Source organism: Zophobas morio, unplaced genomic scaffold (genome assembly GCF_036711695.1).
Source record: "Zophobas morio isolate AGI-343-1 ecotype UQ-CSIRO unplaced genomic scaffold, CSIRO_AGI_Zmor_V1 ptg000029l, whole genome shotgun sequence".
NCBI lineage: Eukaryota > Metazoa > Arthropoda > Insecta > Coleoptera > Tenebrionidae > Zophobas > Zophobas morio.
The window spans coordinates 7,115,179-7,132,080 of NW_026972134.1; the positions used below are offsets into that span (position 1 = coordinate 7,115,179).

A 16,902-nucleotide genomic window follows, 5' to 3' on the forward strand; every position below is an offset into this window, starting at 1 on the left:
AACGCACTTTCATCTGCCTTTTATCCCCTCACTGTTTCGTTTTCCGTAAATGTTCTCACCTCAGAAGGTGAATATTAACGTCCTCTATACAGTGGAGTATGTTTCGGTACGTACAATTGAAGATAAAAAGATACGTCAAACGTACTGTCAGACTGTCACCCAAACTTCTCTTATAAAACAATCTCGTGTTTGTGTAGTGTCATCTGATGTTGCCTAGCAACAAATATAATTCACTGCCTGAAAATTGCTGAAAATGTATGAAGCTGTAATTTTCAGAAGTTAAAACTACGATCAATCGATTTCTTGACCCAAAAAACCCCCAACCTGTAAATTTCATCGAAATCGTTAGAGCCGTTTTCGAGAAACCTTTTATATATTATATAAATATATATACCTATGTACAAACTTTGCTCGTTTAATAGCATAAGATAGATTATGAAATAAGGGCGAAAGTACTAGAGGATCAAGTTTTTACAACTACAGATAAAATTATTTCCGGTGAGCGTTTATTAATGAGGCGATTAATGCATGATTCATGTACGAAAATCGTTCATTAATAAGGGCTATTAATGCATGATTTCAGGCAACCAGATATACACGTCCTGACGTGAAATGTCATATTTCTGAATGTCAAAAATTTCCCAAATCAAGATTCAAAATGGGAAATTGCATGGAAATGCATTCTTTAATTCTTCCGGAAGTAGAAAACGCAAATGTGAGGCCACTAAATTTACTTCCAGAAAGAAGCAAAATGCTTTACCAGAAAACCTACGACGAGTCTGTTGCTTGGTACGCCGGAAAGTTGGTTGTAAGGTACTCGAAATCCGTATTACTTACATCCTTCTCCGAAATTGCCCAAAAAGGTTCAATAGCACGCTTGTGGGCAAAGTATTCTATGCTTCGATCCAGTTTATGCATCCGTCATGATTTGGACATATCGAACTAATGTTTATTCATAAAAATTTTAACTTGTATGTTTGGTTGCATAACTCATATTTTGAATTTTCAGTAATTTTTTTTTTAAATTACGATCACCGGAAAAGTATTGTAACTAACTCGACTGTTAATTGGCGATTAATAATCTCGACCATTAACGCGCTCGTTCCTCGAGCGTTAAAATATCTCGATTATTAATCGCCTTTATTAACAAACTTGTTCGTTAAATAGCTATTAATGGTATGATAATTAATTAATTATACATCTACATGTAAATCTCATAATAATAACACCTTATTTTGGAGAATATGGAGATCCTAAATACAGAGCTATAAAACAAAAGATGATGCTATTGCCTCTTCATCACAATTAATAAGTAAGTATACATTAATAATTTAATACATGAATTATTATTAACCAAATATTATATATACATATTTTAGTTTTAGAAAACACAACAGCAGAATTGGATGTACAGGATATGGAAGAAAATGAATTAGGTAAGATACAAAGTACCTATTGTTAAATATTATATAGTTACTTTTTTTTCAGACTGATGGTTACAGTATACACCGAAGATGTTAAAAAAGACTCCCTCAAAACCACTTCATGTTCCAAAGGAAGGTGACTTGGCATGATTAATGATAGTAATAAATATCTTTAAAAACTTACTAATTGAAAATGGTGTGAGCTTGCCGACCAAAAAAAGAATAGCTCTATGTTCAAACAGCAGTTACTTAAGGATGACAGCAAATAAAAAAAAGAAATGAAAAATATAATGAAAAAACATTTACAAGAAGAACATGAACAAAAATGTTTGCAACGTAAAATGTATAATGAAAAAAATGGACGTCGACATTAGGCTGTACAAAAATTAGTTTTGACGAAAAAAATTTCAAAGTGTTTAAAGCTCCTGTGTTACGGAAAATATATAAAAAAATTAAAATGTTTAAAGCTCCTGTGTTACGGAAAATATATAAAAAAAATTGTTCTAAAGAGTTTTGACAGTACTTCCCTCGCTGTCGGAAACTTGACGACTGCATGCCTATTGTGTTTTTTTTTCTCATTACATTTTTGTAGTGGGAATTAAAAAAACAAATTGCGACGACGTCATCAACATTTTTGCAAGGACACGTATATCAGTTGGGATAGATGTAGTGTAATACTAAGAATAAGATTATTGGATTCCCAAATTTTCGGGAAAATGAATTGGGTCGTTTTGAATATTGATTTGTAATAATTAGGGCCAGGCGGTTGAAATTTAAATGCTCCGTATTGCCGACCAGTGGCTTGTAGCCGATGTTACGTATCGCGAAGAAAATTATGAGAAAACTAATGTGAAGCGAACGTCAGTTGATGATTTCGAAATCGATATCCACGAAATAGTAATAATAATAGTTTTAATAATTTTCAAGTGTCGGTTTCGTTGAAAATAAAACTATTTGTGTACATTATCAAAAATAATGCACAATTGGAAAGCGAGAAGAGAGTAAGGCAAGGCTTGTAGCCTCCTGCACTGTGGACGGGTAGCGGGGATAAATAAATTTCGACCGCACAGCTCTAGTAATAATAATCAATAAAATAACGAAACAATTTACTCACGTATACGGCGCCGGCGTGTACTAGGAGAGGCAACTGAAAATCGTTTATGTATACGCATTCTTAATTTAAGACGACAAGCGTAACATAGCATACGTGAGAGTCAAACAGAGAAACTGTAAACAAAACCGATGGTCGTCTGGAGATTTTTATTGCTTCGACTTCCGCTTATTATATAAAACATTGGGTTTTATTTTAACTTTTGACGGTGGAATTCACAATTGGTTGATTATAAACATGTCTATACTACATTCGCGGAACCTAGTCAGCGCACAAAACAAATGCAAGTCTGTAATGTTAAAGTAAATATAAATAAGCGTGCTACCCTTATGTTTCAACCGAGTTTTTACTTTACAAAATTTTGTGTCTGCCAAATTGGGTTGATCCAATGTAATACTAATAATAATTGCCTTTAATTTAATCAATAAAATAAATTGACTTCATTAATTTTTTTGAGCCACCTCTTAAGCAAATCTAAAAAATATGAATGGAATGATAAATCACAAGTACAGACTCATCATATTTTGTACATTTTAGATAGGATTTATTCAGCAAAATTTTGGGGTGACGTCATCAATTTTTTAGGGGGATGAACAAATACATTTTGATAAAAAATTTACCATGCTTATAATAACTTTAAAACGGGCGGACGCCAACTGGGCACCAACTAATAGCAGGTAAATTTTGCGGGTAGTTACGATAGGCCAACTCGGCACCGAGCCCCAAATAAAGATGGGTGAACTCGGCACTACAGCAGCAGGTATGGTAACAAGGGTTAATCCGCCCACTCCCCGAGATACCTTCCTCTAGTCAAATCGCAAATAAATAACACAAGTCTGCAAATTTAACTTTTGAAAATTTGTTTTTGTTCTGATGGCTGTCTTGGGTAGTTCTTTTACCGTTGATTACGTCTATGATATGTTTGTCGCGTTCACGTAAGGTTTATTTGTAAAACAAGATTAAAACTGAAATTTTTAAGTAGGTAGTATAAGAATATTATAGAAATACTGCAATAGATTTTTTTCATAATCTGCATACAAAAATTTATTGGATGAGGTGATTTTTCTGTTAACAGGACCGATTTTATTTTTTACTTTGTTTCTTTAATTTTTTGGTTTTTTAAAATTTGTAGGTGATGGAATGTTTTAAATAGCTTTTTCTCGTGATTAGCGTTTAAAAATGTAGGCGATGACTCGAGGATTCTTGTTAATAAACATTGTTTTGTTGAAATCCTATAATGTGATACCATTGTCTAGTTTCGTTTCTGTAAAGTTTAAAAAAAAAAACACTGCTATATGTATATGTAGGTAAAATCATTTACCTATATATGATTTTATGTAATAAAAGATATTTTGGAACAATTGTTTTAATTTAATGAATTGTACAAATATTTCCTGTTAAAAAACATATTTTTATGTTATTTAAACAATATCTCTTTTTTTTTAGACTTAGAATTTTATTGAACTTATTCTTTTTTTATGGAGGGGGGGGGGGGATCTAAACGTGCTGGAATTTTTTGCAATTTTTTTCCGTTATCAATGTCCATAAATCTAGTAGACCAACAGCCTGTCAAAGTTAAGACACGTTTTTTGTTGCAGGCCTGTGTAATAATTGAAAACTAGATAAAATACTTTTTATTAAATGCAAAATACTTACATACAATGATTTATTTTATATACAATTAATTTTATTATTAATAATAATTACAAATTTTGTACTCGTATCTATGCGATACGAATTTGACGAATTCGTAGTCTGTTAAGATGCCGTTTTTAAGTTGATGCAATTTTTCTTCTAAAAACAATTCGGCTTGTCGAACCCTACGTGTTTTTATCATTGATGGGATGTGTATAGATTGAATTTTAATATATATACATAAGCTGCTACTATCGGTTCATTCATGAATTACCTGAAGTGGGTGGTTGGTATCGAGTTGGCCTATTGTCAAAGGGTAGTTTTTAAAATTACCTGAAATTGCTGGTGCCGAATTGGCGTGTTTATTTTATGACGGATTAGGCTTGGTGCCGAGTTCACCTGTACCCTTTAAAACATCTCCAACATTTCAAAGCATTCGGTTCTGTGAATCCTGATTAAACCAATAAAATAAATTCATGCATTCATTAATTTTTTTGAGTCACCTTTATATGCAAATCCAAAAAAATTGGTCTAAAGAGTTTAGACAGTACTTCCCTCGCTGTCGGAAACTTGACGACTGCATGCCTATTGTGTTTTTTTTCTCATTACATTTTTGTAGTGGGAATTTAAAAAAAAATTGTGATGACGTCATCAACATTTTTGCAAGGACACGTATATCAGTTGGGATAGATGTAGTGTAATACTAAGAATAAAATTATTGTATTCCCAAATTTTCGGGAAAATGAATTGGGTCGTTTTGAATATTGATTTCTTATAATCAATAAAATAACGAAACAATTTACTCACGTATACGGCGTCGGTGTGTAATATCTAGAGAGCGGATTTCTGTCGGGCTAGGCAAGGCCAAACTCGGTACGGCTCGTACGGGATGCGAATTCATTGCGGTTGCGGACTGCACTTCGTTTATTTGAGATTAGAATAACGCTGTTTCGTTGCACTCTGCTGTTAATTCCCGTTCTCATTTACTTAGCCGTTTGATTAATAAATCGTTAATTATATTTATGGAATTAGTACCGACTAAACGTGACGTAGCCCGACAAAAATCCGCTGTCTAGTAATATGAAAGGCAACTGAAAATCGTTTATGTATAAACATTCTTAATTTAAGATGACAAGCGTAACAGCATACGTGAGAGTCAAACAGAGAAACTGTAAACAAAACGACCATCGGTTTTATTGCTTCGACTTCCGTTTATTATATAAAACATTGGGTTTTATTTTAATTCTTGACCGTGAAATTCACAATTGGTTGATTATAAACATGTCTATTTCACATTCGCGGAACCAAGTGAGCGCATAAAACAAATGCAGGTCTGTAATGTTAAAGTCGATGTAAATAAGCGTGCTACCCTTATGTTACATCAGAGTTTTTCCTTTGACAAATTTTGTATCTACCAAATTGGGTTGGTTGGGGTCTAATACTAATAATAAGTGTTGCCTTTAATTTAATCAATAAAATAAATTGACTTCATTAATTTTTTGAACCACCTCTTAACAAAATCTAAAAAATATGAATGGAATGATAAATCACAAGTACAAACTCATCATGTTTTTTGCATTTTAGATAGGATTTATTCAGCAAAATTTAAGGGTGACGTCATCAATTTTTTTAGGAGGGATGAACAAATACATTTTGAACAAAAGTTTACCATGCTTATAATAAATTTAAAATATTCCCAAGATTTCAAAGCATTCGGGTTTGTAATTCCTGATTAAATCGATAAAATAAATTCACGCCTTCATTAATTTTTTTGAGTCACCCTGCATACGCAAATCCAAAAATATGAATGGAATGATAAATCACAAGTACAGACTCATCATATTTTGTACATTTTAGATACGATTTATTCGGCAAACTTTTGAGCTGACGTCATCAGTTTTTTGTAGAAGATAACCAAATATATTTTGACTAAAAATTTATTATGCTCTTTATAACCTTAAAACATCTGCAAGATTTCAAAGCATTCAGTTTTGTAGTTCCTGAGTAAATCAGTAAAATAAATTTACGCTTTCATTTATTTTCTTGAATCACCCTGTATAATTGTACATATATGCAAATCCAAAAAATATGAATGGAGTGATAGATCACAAGTACAGACTGATCATATTTTGTACATTTTAGATATGATTTATTCGGCAAATTTTCGAGCTGACGTCATCAAGTTTTTGGAGGGCATAAGCAAATATATTTTGACTAAACATTTATTATGCTCTTTATAACCTTAAAACATCTGCAAGATGTCAGAGCATTCCGTTTTGTAGTTCCTGATTAAATCAATAAAATATATTTACGCATTCATTAATTTTTTTGAGTCACCCTGTATATGCAAATCCAAAAAATATGAATGGAGTGATAGATCACAAGTACAGACTCATCATATTTTGTACATTTTAGATATGATTTATTCCACAAACTTTTGAGCTGACGTCATCAAGTTTTTGGAGGGGATAAGCAAATATTTTTTGACTAAAGATTTATGATGCTCTTTATAGCCTTAAAACATCTGCAACATTTCAAAGCATTCTGGTTAGCAGATTAAAAATTAAATTTCAAAATGTTGTTTTATAATTTTTTTTTTCCAAAAATCTGGACGTTTCGGGTGAAAAGTCGATTCAGAGTTGTAAACTACATGTGTAGGACTATGTTATTTTATACAATTGAAAACCCATTTACTATGTACAATTTTAAAGTGACGTCATCGCATTAGTGGTGGGGATGATTAGACAAATTTTGGTTAGCGTTTTACCATCTACATGATATTCTTAATATAAGTACAAAATTTCACAACAATCGGTCGAGTACTTTCGGAGATTATCTGTCTAATAAAAATCAGACAGACGGAAATGGGAGACCTATTTCTTCGTCTTCTAGGGGTCATGAAAGATCGAGAAAACGTAAAAGTAGAGAGTCGGCCGACGGACTCGATTACAATACTTCCTTTGCTTACGCTCGGGAAGTAAAATATGAATGGACTGATAAATCACAAGTACAGACTCATCATATTTTTAACATTTTAGATGGGATTTATTCACCAAATTTTAGGGTGACGTCATCAATTTTTTTAGGAGGGATGAGCAAATAAATTTTGATAAAAAATTTACCATGCTTATGATAACTTTAAAACATCTTCAAGATTTCACAGCATTCGGTTCTGTAATTCCTGATTTAATCAATAAAATAAATTGAAGCATTCATTAATTTTTTTCAGTCACCCTGTATATGCAAATCGAAAAAATTTGAATGGAATGATAAATCACAAGAAGAGACTCACCATATTTTGTACATTTTAGATAGGATTTACTCAGCAAAATTTTGTGGTGACGTCATAATTTTTTTAGGGGGGACGACCAAATACATTTTGATCAAAAATTTACCATGCCTATGATAATTTTAAAACATCTTCAAGATTTCAAAACATTCGGTTTTGTAGTTCCTGAGTAAATCAATAAAATAAATTTTGCGCATTCATTAATTTTTTTGAGTCACCCTGTATATGCAAATCCAAAAAATATGAATGGAGTGATATATCACAAGTACAGACGCATCATATTTTGTACATTTTAGATAGGATTTATTCAGCAAACTTTTGAGCTGACGTCATCAAGTTTTTGGAGGGGATAACCAAATATATTTTGACTAAAGATTTATGATGTTCTTTAGAGCCTTAAAACATTTGCAACATTTCAAAACATTCGGGTTAGCAGATTCAAAATTAAATTGGAAAATGTTGTTTTATAATTTTGATTTTTTTTTTCGGGTAAAAACTCAATTCGCAGTCGTAAACGACATGTGTAGGACTATGTTATTTTATACAAATTAAGACCCATTTACTATGTACAATTTTGAAGTGACGTCATTGTATTAGTGGTGGGGATGATTAGACAAATTTTGGTTAGCGTTTTACCATCTACATGATATTCCTAATAAGTATAAGTACAAAATTTTGTAACAATCGGTCCAGTACTTTCGGAGATTATCTGTCTAATAAAAATCCGGGACGGCAGACAGACGGACAGACGGACAGACAGACGGACAGACAGACGTCTTCTAGGGGTCATGAAAGATCGAGAAAACGTAAAAGTAGAGAGTCGGCCGACGGACTCGATTACAATACTTCCTTTGCTTACGCTCGGGAAGTAAAAATTGGTCGAAAGTTGTTTCGACAAAACTTCCCCCGCTCCTGACGTACAATGAAACATATTCTAGTTGAGTTTTTTCTTTACAGAATTTTGTGATGACGTTATCAACATTTTTGCAAGGACACGTACATATATCACCTTAGATTGGTGCAGTGTAATACTAAAAATAACTGTATTGTATTCCCAAAATTTTCTGGGAAAATCGAATGAGCCGTTACTGATTTAATGAATAAAATAAATTGACTCAGTCATTAATAAGCAATTCTAAAAAAATATTAATGCAGTAATAAATCACAAGTATAGACTCATCATACCTTACACATTTAAGCATTTTTTCAGCAAAATTTTGGGGTAGCGTCATCAATTTTTTCGAGGGGATAAGTAAATACAGGGTGTTATTGAAAGATACGTACAACAAAATTGACAGTTCTTCGCGAAGTCTAAGAATCCTGAAAAACTTATTTTGTGTTATCAAAATTATAAGGGGAAAATTAACCAGTATCCAAACGTTTTAGACGCTACCAAAGGATAAATAGGTAAAATTAATTTATTTTAGTAAATCCTAGCAACTGTAACACTAATAAAAAAATAAGAGACCCTTTAGTTGCTATAGAAACGGAAGATGACCTTTTTATCAGGGGCGTACAACGAATTTGGGCATAAATTTTAATAATTTTTATCTCTAAAAGGAGAAACCTGAACTTTTTTTTAATTTTAGCACCCATACAATGAGACCAATTGCCGATTTTATTTTATCCGTACCTTTCAATAACACGCTGTATATTTTGATTAAAAATTGATCAAGCTTATCATAACTGTAAACCATCGGCAAGATTTCAAAGCATTCGCTTTTGCAGCTTCAAAATTAAATTGCAAAATTTTGTCGTAATTTTGATTTTTTTCCAAAAAACTGGAAGTCTCAATTCGGAGTCATAAACTACATGTGTAGGGCTATGTTATTTTATACAATTTAAAACCCATTTATCATGTACAATTTTGAAGTGCCATTATCACATTATTGGTGGGGATGATTAGACAAATCTCGGTTAGCGTGTTACCATCTACATGATATTCGTAATATAAATACAAAGTTGAAAACAATCGGCCCAGTACTTTCGGAGATTATCTGTCTAATAAAAATCCGGGACAACAGACGGACAGACGGACAGACGGAGGGATCATGAAAGGTCGAGAAAATGTAAAAGTTGAGAATCGGCCGTCGGACTCGATTACAATACTTCCTTTGCTTACGCTCAGGAAATAAAAATATAAAAGCTAATAATAATGAAATGAAGATAAAACCTGAGGATTATAGATAAGTTTCCATCAGCTACTGAGAAATATTTATGCAAATTTCCATCAACTGCTTTTAGATTTTCATCATTAATGACTGTTATGCGACCTTGTATATTTAGTGGCAACAAATCTCAGCAGCATGAAACAGGTAGTACGCAGACGAGGTTGAATGGTCAAAAGTTTATCTGTAAATTTAGATTTAAAATCATAAACACAACATCGTCGTGTGTGACTCTGTGTATCTATTAATTATTAAAAAAAAAAGTGCAAGTGATGGTAAATATCAATTTCGTAAAGTTTGCTGTCGACGCGCAGACCGAAATTTGTGAGTTTATATGGAAAAGCCGTAAGTCCAAGCACGAGTTATTTTCGTTTTTTTTTTAGATCTATAAACTGAATAGTACTTAAAAGAAAAGGTGGTGTATCAAAATTTGTATTCCAAACAGCAATCCTCTAAGTTTATTCCTATGCCAAATTATTTATGTCGGTTAGAGGTAAATTACGAAAAGTTCACATTCGTCTCGCTTCGCAAACAAACTTCCACAAGAATGTATCAATGAAATTACTCTACTCGATGTAACAATTTATAGACAGAGAAATATAGTTATGACGTCAAAAAAAAATTAGTTGGTGAATTAGCAAATCTAATTATTATCACTTGTCATATGCACTTTCATAAAAAGAATTACCCTAAATAACTCAGATGTTGTTTTATTTTGAAAAAAATTCGAAAACAAGTCAATTTTTATTTTTGGAGCACATTTTGATAAATATTAGAATTGACTTTGACAGGTCGACCAAAAGAAGTTGAATGACCTTTTATTTGAAGACTATTAATTTAAAATTTCACATTTGTTAAAAAAATGGATCATTAATAATTATTTTTAAAGTTTAAAATAAAAAAAAGGAAACTTAACTACGATTGGTAACATTGTTGTATATCGTACAAAATATTATTATTAACTTATCACTTATTACATATTATTCTTTTTTAGTAGGTACGTAGGCAAAATTTCTTGAAACAAGAATTTACTTTTGCAGTGTTCCGGTTTTAATAATAAATTTAAGTTTACTGCTCTAATTTCTCAAAAAAACACGAAATTTTACAAGTTACTCGACAATTCTGATTCTTAAAAATCATTTTAATGAATGAAATGTTTCTTCATTTTAAAATATATCCAGTTCACTTTTTAGAGTGCTAGCTAGTTACAGATCTTACCCCACTTGATTTTTTTTGTACCTTAAATCACTGATTGCCATATCTAACTAGACTAGAATTTTTGGAAGAAATCATTTGGGAGAGTCAATCAATACATTATTATAATTCTAGCATATTTGCCCAGTGTGCAGAGAGAACAACAATTCAGGCTCTACCTTTGCTTGGAAATCAGTGGAGATCATTTTGGACACTTTAAAGTTTAAAGTTCATTAATTCTTGAAATTAATTCATTATAATAAACTTAAAATGCGGGTTAACTACTAACAAAACAAAAAAAATTGTTTATGGATCGGATTTCTCTAACTAGACGTCAAAAATCAATGTAACTAGGTTGAGGCCGAATACCAGGTTTTTTGAATTTAGTGCTTTACTAAACCAAGGACATATTACGAGAAACCTCTATTCGTATCTTCAGTTTATTAAATCAGATGAAATTAAATCTTTAACAGATAACATGTTCTGCTATTAACAGCACAAGTGGCATTGTACATAAAAATTACGAGGAGGTACCTACTCACTATAGTTATTTACTTATTTCGATGACCGATTCATGTTCAATTGTTCAGTAAAACAAATAAACGTTTTCTTTTTATATTTTAAATATTAACGAATACATTTACAATAATAATTTATGAATCCAGATACAGTTAGTGATAAAACATCTTTTAAATGAAGGATCACTCAACTCCACTTGCCATTTATAGTTTTTGAGTCGATGAGTGTGGGAATCAGGAGGGCATTGCGACAAAGTCAAATTTATTAACTTCAAAATGTCTCCTTAAATAATCAAAATTGACCCGGTTTTGAAATTTTCTCAAAATAGAACAGCATTTCCATTAAGGAAAAGAACAAAAATCAGAATAAGATGCTGTAATAAAATACAGGGTGTTCTATTTGAATAAACTGAAATATCGTAGTTTGAAAAATATTAAAATTTATTATTATAAACCCTCTGGATACTAAAACTTTATATATATACGGCAAAAAAACGCGTGCCTTTATTTATCTCCACACAATATTGTAACACGGAACACTTTAATTTCCTAAAAAAATTCAAAAAAATGGAATTACCTGTCAACGTCACATCGGAATTTTACAAATGAAGGAGATTATAAAACCTAAAAAAGCGTCAGAATATGGAAAAATACATTGGGTATTCCATTTGAAAAATTTCCCTCTCTTTCGAAACACAATTATTTCAATAAAATGATGACAAGTTCGGTTGAATAAATCTTCCTTATGAAACTTCATTCTTGCAACCTACCATTGAAAAAATATTATTTTACTAAAGTTATAAATATTTGTCAAATTTTGCGTAATTTTGTTGCAGATATCTTTGTGTGTCATTTTTTTAATGCTAACGCACCATGCACTCAACAAAGAAATTCACTATAACGAAGAAACAGATTTCCTTCAAGAATCCATCAAACGCTTTGGACCTCCTCGTCCCCTAACTTACGAAAACTGCAGTTTTCCTGGTCCAGAAATATCTGCTGATAAGAACCTTGTCCAAGAAAATATATTCATTAACGATGAGTCCGGAAATTATACCCTTAAGTAAGACTCATACTAAAAGAACCTTGCACATGCCAACCTTTATCACTATGGAAGTATTTGGTTACAGATTGTGGACAGTTACAGACAATTTCAGCTATAACAACCACTACGAAGTTGGAGAAGCTAAGATCATCAACAATGAGAAAATTATCACTGTTAAGGGCCAGTTTACCGAGAAAATTCCACGAAAACAAGGGGGTTTCTTCCTTCGTACAATTGGTTTTATCAATGACGAAAGAAGTTATCGTTTATTTTTACTTGATGTTACGAAAATTACGATAGACTTGAAAAAGAAAATCAGAGAACGAATTCGTGGAGGATGTGGAAGACGGAAACGAAGAAGTCCAATAGACCCATGTACACTCGCTTCTTTAGTTGGCTAAATAAGATAATAAACAACTTCTTATGTACTAGAAACTGGAAAAAGTTGCGATTTTATTATATTATGTCGAAACCATATATTTGTCTTTTCTATTAATGATGTTTCAGGACATTTTTTTTAATAAAAGCAGTATCTTACTTTCATAGTTCAGTAAAAATCAAAAAACGGAACTTGTCAAATAAATACCTACTATGATTCCTTTTACAACCATCAGTCAGGCAACTGACACTACTATTACCATTTAGCAGTAATTATTTACTAATAGAGACTTTATTTTCCGTCACACTAAGACAATAAAAACTATAGCCTTAAGTGACCAAAAAAATAGTATTATTGAAAATTTGCATGTCGCTAACGTAAATACTAAGTACCTACATACAGGATCGCTAAAAAGTATGGAAGCATTTGAGTATCGCGAGAACGGTTTGTTAAATCTTTTCGAAATTTGGGCTGTCCCTAGGAATATTATGTTTCTGCAATTTTTTCAAATTTTATACTTCCTTTGTTTTAGAGATGCAAGGCTAACATGTTTTTTTAATAGCACTAGAAATCAAATGTTCCATTTTTTTCTGAATTCAGAAATGTGATGCATGCATTATTTTATATTTTTCCCAACACAGTACAATAAATTGTCAAAATAAAAATACTGAAAATCAGAAAATCATAATTAGCCTTGACAGTACTATTACCTGTCTAGTCCTGGCGTAGGAGCTTTATTTAAAAATTATACTTTCCAAATAATTTACAAAATATTCTAAAAATAACAATACTCCGATTTAATGATTTATGTTGTCCTAACAAGGGCGAAAAAAATAATATAGTCAACTCATTATTAGACAAGTGGTTTTCCTGCACCCATATGTCTATTTAAATAAGTTAATGTCGTGGAATTACCCCAACCCAAACTTTTTCTCTTTCTGACTTATGCACTTTGTGTAAGACAACAAATCACCAAATTTTGCGTAGGTCGTAAAGTCGTAGATGTTTTGAAAAAAAGGAAGACAGAACTTCCCGTAGAAATGTTGAAAATTTCGGAAAGATCTATCTACAGACTACAAATTAAATACCACATTTTTATAACTGTAGGCAACCAACATCCTTTTTGATCAGGTTAAATTATACTCTACAATAATTAAATACACAAGTATTTAATCACTTAATGAGAGTCTAATCCAAAGTGTATCGTAGCTATGTTTTCCAAATCTTTCATCCTTCTATCCATCTATACACCGTTAAAATATGTTTAGTTCGTCAAGTGTGGAACGAAAACAATGAACTTAGAGAACAGGCTGTACAAAAATTTGTTTTAACGAAAAAAAATTCAAGGTGTTTAAAGTTTCTGTGCTATGGGAACCATTCTAACTATTAATAAATTGAACAGATAAAACAAAACCAAACGCAACCACGCAAAATATAAAAAAAAATAGAAGGACTAATAATAATAATAAAATGAATATTAAACCTGAGGGTGAGGATTATAGGTAAGTTGTCATCAATTACTGAGAAACATTTATGGAAATTTCAGTCATCTGTTTTTAGGTTTTCATCATTAATGACTATAATCACTGTTATACGACCTTGTATATGTAGTAGCAACACTTCCCAACAACATGAAACAGGTAGTACGCAGACGAGGTTGAATGGTCGAAAGTTTATGTGTAAATTTAAATTTAAAATTATCTATAAAGGCAACATGGTCGTATGTTATGTGACTCTATGTACCTATTAATTGTTAAAAAAAATGCAAGTGATGGTAAATATCAATTTTGTAAAGTTTGCTGTGGATGTGCAGACTGAAAATTGTGAGTTTATATCGGAAAACCGTAAGTCCAAACAACATGAATACCCTATTATAACAAAAGAGTTATTTTTTTTAGATTAACTAGTAAACAGTAAAACAGTACTTAAAAGATGGCCTACCAAACTTTCTAATCGAAACAGCACATTCCTCTCTGCAAAACTAATTTCAACAAAAGTGTATCATTGCATTGCAATGACTACTCAACGCCAATCTCCCATTTGTAGATAGAGTCCAAAGTTAATTAATTTCTGAAATTAATTCATTATAATAAACTTAAAATGTCGGTTGACTACTAATAAAGTGAACAAAATTATTTATGGATAGGAAATCTCTAACATTTAAATAAGTAGAGGTTAAAATAATGTAAGTAGGTTAAGGTCGAACTCCACGTTTTTTGAATCAAATGCTTTATTAGAACAGGACTTTTTTTACCATATTGAAAAAGTTAATTAAAAAAAACTGCTCTAAAGTTATTTAAAGAAACTGTCCTCACTTTCGGAACACAATTATTTCAGCAAGTTCAGTTTCTTAAATAAATTATGAAATTTGTATTTAAAATAGGTACAATAATAATTTAGGAAAACTTTACGGCAAGAGATGATTTTATAGAGAAAATTATTCCTTAATTAAACTTTATTCTTGGAAGCTACCATTGAAAAAATATATTTTACTATAGTTGTAAATACCTTAAACAATTATAATACAAATTTTTGCTTAATTTTGCTACAGATATCTGTGTGCCTCATTTCTTTAATCCTAACGCACCATGCACTCAACAAAGAAATTTCGTATAACGAAGACACGGATTTCCTTCGAGAATCTATCAAACGCTTTGGACCCCCTCATCCGCTAAATTTCGAAAACTGCAGCCTTCCTGGTCCAGAAATATCGACTTATAAGGACCTTGTTCAAGAAAATATATTCACTAATGAATCCGGAACTTATACTCTTAAGTAAGACTCTGCATGTCGACATTAACAAATATGTAAGTATTTGGTTACAGGTTCTGGACAGTTACCGACGACTTCAGTTATATCAACCGCTACGAAGTAAGAGAAACTAAGATCATCAACGATGAGGAAATTATCGCTATCAAAGGCCAGTTTACCGAGAAAATTCCACGAAAACAAGCGGGTTTCTTCCTTCGTACAGTCGGTTTTGTTAACGACGAGACAAGTTATCGTTTATTTTTACTTGATGTTACGAAAATTACAACAAACTTAAAAAAGAAATTCAAAATACCAATTAGTGGAGGATGTGGAAGCCTAATACGAAGAAGTCTACTCCAACCATGCGCACTTGCTTTTTTAGTTGGCCTTCATATGTACCAATAATGATAACTGTAGTTTAAGACTCAAGTATGAAGTAGATTAGAGCATGCAAGCTTGGTATAGAGCATGGTAGAAGAAGACATGGTATAGGCATACGCATCTGGTGTGACGTCAAGTGGGGTGAAATTAGCGCGAAATTTAAAATACAATTCGTTATCCAACAACTAATTGACGTATTGGACAGAGCAATGACAACTCAAGCTGAAATTCCCTAGACTTCCCTAGCGAAGCTCACAAGAGTCACAAGGTCGTTGATGCCACCTAACGTCACAAATGGATGCGCAGACCATTTTTAAATTGGTACATCGGATGCCTATACCATGTCTTCTTCTACCATGGTATAGAGTCTATATTACAATGTACATATCAACGTAATAGAGCGTGTTAATTAAAAATACTTAATAAATTTACATTTTGTAATGTCTGGCACTTATCCCTAGGTATCGGAATTTTTCGTATGACATGAATAATTATTATATAGTTTTCTGCCTTGATGTAAAACCTTATAAACCAGCGTAGCAGTTGGTAAGTGCTGTGGACGTCTTCATGTGAAAGCTTCATAGCAGCAGACTGTCGTCTAATTCACGTCAATTTTTTGGGTCATAACTCGTCGGCGACGTCATTCGCCCAAAAAATCACGTGATAATGACGAGATTTTTATGACTTACTTCTGACGTCAATTAATGACGTCAAAAGGCCGTCCTTTCTTCTTCATTTTTTATAGATTATATGATCAATTAGATGTGGGTCTTTAAAAAGTGGCCTTCATAATGCTTAATTATATTTAGAGCAAAAAATACAACGGTTTTATTAGAAATACACCAAAGACAAGTTTTTTCATTCTAATAATTTCTAATAAAATCATTATTTCTGAAAACTTGTTTATTCTGGAAGTGTTATTTTGTAAGTACCTGCTTGTCAAATTATAAATAGAACATCTGGGATTGAGCGTATAAAATAGTGAAAACACCCTACGACACAAACAA

General features: G+C 31.8%; 2 protein-coding genes across 7 annotated transcripts; both read left to right on the forward strand.

Moving 5' to 3' along the window:
* The first annotated feature begins 1,357 nt into the window (after positions 1-1,357).
* LOC135137575 (uncharacterized) lies at positions 1,358-12,885 on the forward strand. 4 transcript variants are annotated; one of them, XM_064067259.1, is made up of 4 exons: positions 1,358-1,436; positions 1,489-1,560; positions 12,176-12,402; positions 12,470-12,885. In XM_064067259.1, the coding sequence occupies exons 2-4, from the start codon at positions 1,546-1,548 to the stop codon at positions 12,783-12,785; spliced, it is 558 nt and encodes a 185-aa protein (XP_063923329.1). In that variant the 5' UTR covers positions 1,358-1,436; positions 1,489-1,545; the 3' UTR covers positions 12,786-12,885. The 4 variants fall into 4 exon arrangements, 3 of the variants coding, with proteins under 3 accessions (XP_063923329.1, XP_063923331.1, XP_063923330.1); XR_010281868.1 differs by lacking the exons at positions 1,358-1,436; positions 1,489-1,560 and adding an exon at positions 9,703-9,972 and having other exon boundaries at positions 12,457-12,885; XM_064067261.1 differs by lacking the exons at positions 1,358-1,436; positions 1,489-1,560 and adding an exon at positions 9,703-9,972.
* A 1,540-nt stretch (positions 12,886-14,425) lies between these two features.
* Positions 14,426-16,346, forward strand: LOC135137576 (uncharacterized). 3 transcript variants are annotated; one of them, XM_064067262.1, is made up of 3 exons: positions 14,426-14,607; positions 15,315-15,538; positions 15,589-16,346. In XM_064067262.1, the coding sequence occupies exons 1-3, from the start codon at positions 14,569-14,571 to the stop codon at positions 15,917-15,919; spliced, it is 594 nt and encodes a 197-aa protein (XP_063923332.1). In that variant the 5' UTR covers positions 14,426-14,568; the 3' UTR covers positions 15,920-16,346. The 3 variants fall into 3 exon arrangements, with proteins under 3 accessions (XP_063923332.1, XP_063923336.1, XP_063923335.1); XM_064067266.1 differs by having other exon boundaries at positions 14,426-14,537; XM_064067265.1 differs by having other exon boundaries at positions 14,426-14,586; positions 15,589-16,345.
* The last annotated feature ends 556 nt before the right edge of the window (positions 16,347-16,902 follow it).